We start from the raw sequence: 7,623 nt of genomic DNA on the forward strand, positions 1-7,623 counted from the left end.
AGAGACGAAGTCTTCTCCAGGAAACGTGGAAGTAAGTAATCACGAATACTGGAAACCTCAAATGCTATAGCTTTACAATCACATTTTCATAACCCGAAGCTTTTCAGGCATTACCGTAACGTGGTAAATCAGCTTGCCTTTTAACTTCACCAGGTATAACTTAGGCGTCACACGTCCCTCTACTCCTACTGTACGAATCTCCAGAAATGAGACGCTCAATTTCTTTGAGTGATCCTAAGTTTAACAGTCAACATCTCCCCTCTGATATTTCACCTTGATTATTATTTGTTTATGTTTGAGGAGGCATCAATATTGTCGCTTCACCTACACATTTTGGCCTACAGTTAGGACACTAAAAGCCTTAGTTCTAAATATTGCAATGCCGTTCACTTCATTCTCCCGCAATCCGATGCCATTCATGAAGCTGGCTTCCACGGCGATATGTACAGTTATAATAAGGCTGCTTCCACAATTGGATGTTTCATGGAGTCTTCAAAAGGTACTTGACATTGCTTTGGTGACAGCACAGCAGGATACCCCTGACAATTTTCAATCGCCTTTGCTAGTTTCTTGACGAGGGCTTAAGTCAAAGCACATTGACTGATTACAACGCAGGAAGGCATAGAAGGCATCTACCCCGGATAGTTCAAGCTTGACTAGCATGGGAATAGCACACACATCAAATGATGGAAGTTACTTGTACTAAGACAAAAAAATTGAAATCTTTTAATGACACTTTCTCATGATCTATTAACCAGTTGGCTGTCTTCAAACAAACCATCAAGACAGAGAGACGAGGAATCCCTTGTGAATGGATGAATTTTACTCCGAAGCGGGATATGTTACTACCTATGCTGGAAATCATCGAGAGAAACAGTCTCCACACTGGGTATTTTACAGGAAGACTCACCGTAGAAGCAGAGAAAGTCGACAAAATCGTGAGTGTCCACAGGAAGACCATGGGAGTCCTGCCACAGCGAGGGGGGCAGAGCAGAGGTGGACGGTGGATGTGATGGGGGTGGCGGAGTACGTGCCCCAGCTGACTGACCAATCTTAGGCGGAGTCGAGCGGTTCGCCGCCGTAGTGGAGACGACTGGTTAGAAAGGGAGGAGGGGAAAAAACACAAACACGTGCATTAACTTAAACATTACTTAGGAGGGAAGAATAATTCAAATGGACAACTGGGCGGTACAAAATTGGTAAAACGCTTTTGTTGTGGAGCTAAAAGACGTGGCATATGAACTAATTAACATTGACAAAGAGATCAAAAATGCTTTGAAATTTAAACTACGACCATGATGGAGAACCATCACATGAGTTTCCCTCTTGTCTTTTGATTGATACTGGCTTACCAAATAGGGTCACAGCGATCGGCACAGACGAGTAGTCACAAAAAAGCGTGAGAGTGACGCTTGAGAGACACCCAAAGTTACGTAGTGGAATAATGCTTGTTCCAATTACATGCACGAGTATGCACGACCTTTCGATCACCTGCGCGCCAATCTCCCCAACTGTGACAGTGACTGAGACATTGAGAAGCCGGTTACAAGAATGGAGCACTCAATACTAAATAGAGCATCACGGCCATGGCTATTTGGTCATTCCATCTCGCTCTCGCGTAAGTAGCAGCTTTCAACTTTGTAATTTCATTCAACTCTCTGTCCCACCGGCCGTAACACACCTACCCACTAAAGACGATGCAGCGTTAGCCACCCGTCTGCCAGACGTCTCTGCTGCACTTACGCTGCGCAGAGCGTTGAAACACGTCTCGCTAACGACTAGCACAGAGGACGCATTGGTCACGTTCCGGGACTCGTTTGCTGCCAAAAGCCTACGTGGTCTAAGGAGCGCTGTAGCTTTCCTAACTGACAATCTGTGGATCAATTCACCAGATCGTGTTTCGGGTGTGCCTCCAAAAATACCCACTTATTTTGAGAGTTAAAGCAATTCTTACCTTCCTTAAATTCATATTACAATTGAATTAGACAACACCAAAGACACTTCACATAGAGGTTCCAATAGGGAATCGTAGAAAGTACCTTTAAACGGGAAAATTATTTATCTCATTAGAACAATAAAGTCGACTGATTGAGATTAAGGGATAAAAAGTAATATCACATATCTCCAAGATACAATCTATAGGCCGAATGAATTGGTTAAGATGAAGAAAGAGGCGTGAAAGGCGCTTACGAATACAAAGTAGCAGTTTAAGATGCAACAAGAAGGCTGAGCACGAGCGTGAGGCTTGTCCGCCTCGACTCATGACAGTCTCACGTCTAGTAACTTGTCAGAGAATAGGTGCGAGCTCCTAAGGGAAAAAATTTGCTGAGACAGCATTATGCTTACGAAATTTTATTGTAAGGGAGGGGAATGACTACATTGAATAGTCAAGTAACTCACCAATAGTGATGACATTAAGACAAAGGAGTTGTACTAAGAATAAATCAATTCGATGAAGAAGAGGTCCCACCTCACTGGATGGCTTCATTCAACAACCCGTTAATGACACAGAATATTCGACTTCACGATTTCGGCTTCGGTACTTCAATGCCGGAACTCATTACCCTGTATTTTATTACTAAAGTGTGAGGATAAAAGCTGAAACACTCTAGTTTAATGTGGCATGATTTCGCCATGACATGGCCTTTAATTATCAAAAGCTGCAATTATATCAAACCGTTCCGCTGCAGATGTTACCTTCATAGAACTGGATCTCCAAAAAAAGCTAGTTTGCAGACCCAGTGAAGTTATTCAAACAAAATTCCCCATCCTATCTATTTGACGATCAGAGCTTTTGCACCTCACCAACAATGACTAAATCAGAGGTCATTATAAGCATCTACAAAATTTCAGGAAGCGAACAAAGAACGATGAGCAAGGCCCTACTTTGTGAAACGAATTCACCATCGTCGTCCTCCACCAGCACCTCAAAGACGTCCTCCTTCTCCTTCGCCTCCTTCTGCTCCGCTTTCATAACCGCCGAGTTCCCACAGCCTCGAAAACCACGTCTTCCACTATTATCTCGTTTGAGGGATCTATGGAATGGAAGGATGAATGGATAGAGAGGAAGACACAGACAGAGGCAGGTACAAATAGGTGGACATACAAGCAAAAAAATAGATAAATCGGTAAGACAATAGGTAGATAGGTGGATACGGAGAGAGGCAGATGAAAACGTGCAAAAGTCTATTATTTCGGTAAATAATTGTATAAGACAGAATAGCCAATAAAATATAAGAATCCCCGTCTTTTTTAATTGGGAAACCAGTCAAGTTTTGTTCTGAAAAAATGATAATATTAGCCAAAACATTAGTTAAATTACTCTTCTCATTGAGATCCCTTAGGTCGTAGAAAATTAACTAACAATAAGGTAACATTTTACTCCTAACCAACAATTACATGAAATTTCTAAACAGGCAACATTTAGGACTATCGTGAGCCACAGCAAAGAAATTTGCAACCATGCCCGGTAATTCTACAGGATAGCTATGCAGTAATAGACACAATCGCTTTCTTAAAGATGAAATCGGCGATCTAATCTAAAGAGGGATTTCATCACCCATCGACATTAAGCCAAACGTTTCGGCCATTTCGTCATGGGCTAAGTGAACAATGGGCAAAATCAAGGCGAAGTGGTAAGCAGATATAGGCACAAATGAAGAGTTAGAGACAGGTAGATGGCCAGACGGTGACTATGGAGATAGATGATAGGCTGAAGCAGATAGAGACTAGCTGAGTAGCACCAGAGACAGTAGGAGCGACAGTAACGACTCACCGAGAAGCGGAGCCTGCACGAGAAACGATATTCCTAGGGCGCGGTTTGGCAGTGGCAGCAGCACGAGCGAGACTGCGTCGCGCGGCAGCAGAGGTGAGGGAGAGGAGGGCAAAGGAGCGGGAGTAGGAAGAGGTGAGAAGGAATTGGTGCGACAGGCTGCCTGGCAGGGGACGCGACTTCCGTGGGTGGGGGTTTGTTGAGATGCCTCCCTCCATCTTCTACGAAAAAGACAAAAAATCCGCAGAGTTATGCATCCGTCTTATTGAAATTTGATACCCAGCCGGACAAAGAAATTAACCGGACGGACTGACAAAGTGTAAAAGCTTTTTGGACACCTTATTTTCATCGAGGTGTTGAAAAAAAACGATACTGTGTAAAAAGTTGCAGCAAAGGTCAAATTTATTACTGAAAATAAATGTCTCACACAAAATCAGCAAAGGAAGATTATTATGGGGAAAGGGTAATCTAAATTGTTTTTAGCTATAGACGAGACGTCTCGTTCGTTTATTCGACCAAGGAAGGAAAACTAGATGGAGATTATTCGAAAGACTGAGGCTATTATGACGCCTCGTTAGCAAGCGCGTTAACTACTCTTGCTTACCTTTGAAAGTAAGCGGACAAGCAGAACAAGGGGGGGGGGGGGGGCACAACTATGAAAAACTATCGATACATATCATGGGAAGCCACAGTTTTAACTTGCAAGGATAGCGACATCACAGGGATGTGCAAATGCATTTTCTATACCACACAGCGCAAAGGCCTCAGAAAAGACTCGCAAATAAAGGGAAGCAAGGCATACAACAGCGCACCTTGGCCTTCTCGGTCTTCACTGACTCTGCCATCGCTGGTACCACTGCTTTCCTCGTCTTCTTCTCTGTCGCCTTACAGCGATTGTACGGACGCAGAGAGTGATGCGAGGGAGTCAGATGCTGGTCGCGCAGGGAGTCGTAGATGGCTTTTCGAAGATCCCTCTCCTCTTTCCACGGTATGCCAACGAGGTCATTCTGCCATTAAATTTTTTTATTAGAGGAAAGCGGGAATTTCAGATCAGTCCAAAGAGGGAAGGGGAATTAGCTTACCACATTGCTGCGAGTTGAAGAGACGTGACGCCTACGCCGGCGTTGGGCGATAGAAAGTTCTCGCTGACCCCGCGACATCTCCCCGACAAACATGAAAGGCAAAAAGGTATAATCATATTAGATAGATATCCAGATGATGCGGAAAATCAGATGATCCAGAGGTGGTTATTGGAGAACTGGCTACCAAGAAACCGATAAAAGGAATGCCAGAAGCACAGCTATCAATCAGTTGGTGTGGGATTCCTGCTTAGCCACCTTTTAATTCACGTAATTACAAGGCCCAGCGTAGAAATGACGTTAAGGCATCCCAGACACACAAAGAAGATTTCCACACAAATCACTTATTTACTAATAAGACAGGTGACAAAAAATCGGGAAAACGTGTACAATGAGACGATGCTGGAACAAGGATACGTACCAGGGGCTTACCGGACAGTCAATAACAAGAAACTTTGTCCGAAAGTTACAAGCTAGTTAACGATCTCAATGAACAATGCCACCGACTGTGACATTGCCTTTGAAATAGACCGCTTAGCTCTACCGTCGTCTAGAAAGATTGTGAAAGGTTTACAGGTATCACTTTATTAAACAAGAATAATTCCGCCTTAGTCAAGCGAAGTATCACAGACAGCATTAATCACAGCACCTAATTGAGAAATCAAACGGCTTCAAGAGTTCGATTTCAATGCCCAAGTTGAACAGGAGATTTTCCTTGGTCAATAAGAAACATGGCCGTAGCATAGAGAACCTTGAGATCCTCCGGATCAATATTGTCAATTTTCGCGGTCCATTCAGCAAAATCGATTGCATCAATGAACAAGTAGTTGTTCGATGGGCTCTAGGCGAGAGAAAGAAGGACACATTTTAGGTTTAAGGCAGTCGTCGATTCAAACAAACGATAAGTGAGAAGAACATCCAAGAGTAAAGGTACGCCAGTCTTTTCAACAAAGAATATTCAAAAACATAGAACATGCCGTAAATATATAAATCAGCAGAAGGGTGCTATTTTACTTACAAGAGGTTTAAATTGACTGGTTTATTTGTTTGGAAACCAGTGGGTAGCAGCAATCATTTAGTACGTTTATGAGGAAAGTGGCTAGTTCAATTCCAGGAGTTAGGAACGTCAGAATTAGCTATGACCACAGAATTCTAGGGTCGCAAAGCATGATGTGCAAAGTCAATAAACAAGACGCACAATAAGTCCCATGACTAACTCTGAGCCACACATACTATTTTACTACACCACGTTACATTAAACCACAAGTTGAGGTCCAAATATGCCGTTATCACCGTACACAAATGCTCCTCTAATTTACACCGTCTATCTGGACAAGTTTAAAACACAAAACCTGGTGACAACCATGGCGTTAGCATAATGTAACGTACTACAGCCATAAGAAGAGCAACATCAACACATATACTTAACTAGTGTACGCCGAGGCCACAAACTTACCTTGGTTTCTTTAAAGAACGCCCGCATTTTATCTATTTCTTCCCTCGATTTCCCGTTCATTATGACCCCCAATGGGTTCAATCGGAAGGAACTGTGCAGACAGCCGCAGTAGCAGGAGCGCCTTTCAAACAGGACCCCCACTACCTATACAAACTAAAACAACGAATGCTTGGAACAATCAAAGTTGCTGTTTCCTAGTAAACGCATCAAAAATTGTCGTTTTTCTAGTGTTTAAACAAAATTTTTACCTGAGTCAAGTACCGAGTAAGCTCAAGAAATTTTGGAAAATTCGAAATCTTAGGACTAAATTGCAAAGGTAGGAATCATGTATCTAAATGTGGTCTCTTACCTAATCTAAATAAAGCGTTTGAACTGTCTTTACTTTTTCTTTAATCTAAACTTATTTTGATCTCCCCTTCCCAATATGTTCCTATTTCGGCCTACAGCCGCTTCTCATCCAAGCTTCACAAATCCAAAACCTACCAAAAAAAGATGCATAATCCTGTTTACAGGCCCAGTGAGGAGATTTGAGCTCTTTCAAGGAGATTCAAGGATCCAGATCCGACGGGCTTAGCTATCTCTGATTTCAGAGCTCTCATTAAGCTCTCAAACATGGTGAACGGGTCTACTCCAGCTGACCCAAACCTCACGGCCTAGCGGAGATCAATTTTCCAAAAGTATTATCCTGATGCTGGTGTAAACTAAAATCAACAACTTTAAAATTGGGAAGTACCTCAGTTACTACTCGCACATAAAAGTCAACCCCGAAAAGTGCTTGCAAATCCATATCAGGCATGTCCAAATGCAATGCACAAAAGGCACATGAGGCAATTCTGTGCTAGCACGAGACTCGTGGTGGGTGCCTAGACCGCCGTCTAGGCCAACAAAAGGCGTCAGATCCAGTGGGTATGGATGGCAGCCCGTGCGCTCTGACAAGACTGCCCGGAGCGCACGTCTGCATGTTCATTTTTACTTCTGTCACCACCCTCGCTGGTGGTGCCTGCGGTAGTTGAGCAGGCTACACAGGCAACTTATGCGACGCCTATTCGGTAGGCGTGGCGAAACCGTGCATCGAGAATCGGCCACTAGCACCGCAAGAAATTTGTTGAGCTGATTAACAGCGAGTTATATGACCACAACAGATGAGCGACCCAAAAAATGTAATGTACAACCTCAACGGGGTTGATCAGTACACCCAAAGACTTCAGTAACTTTTTAAAGGCAACTTTGACTCTGAATTTCTGCAATAAAATCTCAGATTTCCATTAATGGGATTTTCAAGCCGATTCGGGAATGTAAATTTCGCAGGGGCTCAT

The 7,623-nt window shown here is 43.2% G+C and overlaps 1 protein-coding gene across 1 annotated transcript in view; it reads right to left on the reverse strand. All coding sequences in view use genetic code 11, as the record gives it.

Moving 5' to 3' along the window:
• The window catches only part of EGR_09192 (putative ribonuclease ZC3H12C), a gene marked incomplete at both ends in the record, with an annotated part of 12,900 nt that extends 7,968 nt beyond the window's left edge, over positions 1-4,932 (reverse strand). The window contains 6 exons of the mRNA XM_024498441.1: positions 911-1,093; positions 1,686-1,778; positions 2,887-3,035; positions 3,776-3,993; positions 4,585-4,779; positions 4,855-4,932. Coding sequence (XP_024347141.1) covers positions 911-1,093; positions 1,686-1,778; positions 2,887-3,035; positions 3,776-3,993; positions 4,585-4,779; positions 4,855-4,932 — 916 coding nt within the window. The remainder of the gene's footprint in view (positions 1-910; positions 1,094-1,685; positions 1,779-2,886; positions 3,036-3,775; positions 3,994-4,584; positions 4,780-4,854) is intronic.
• Positions 4,933-7,623: the final 2,691 nt, after the last annotated feature.

Source organism: Echinococcus granulosus, assembly GCF_000524195.1.
Source record: "Echinococcus granulosus chromosome Unknown EG_S00136, whole genome shotgun sequence".
Taxonomy (NCBI): Eukaryota; Metazoa; Platyhelminthes; class Cestoda; order Cyclophyllidea; family Taeniidae; genus Echinococcus; species Echinococcus granulosus.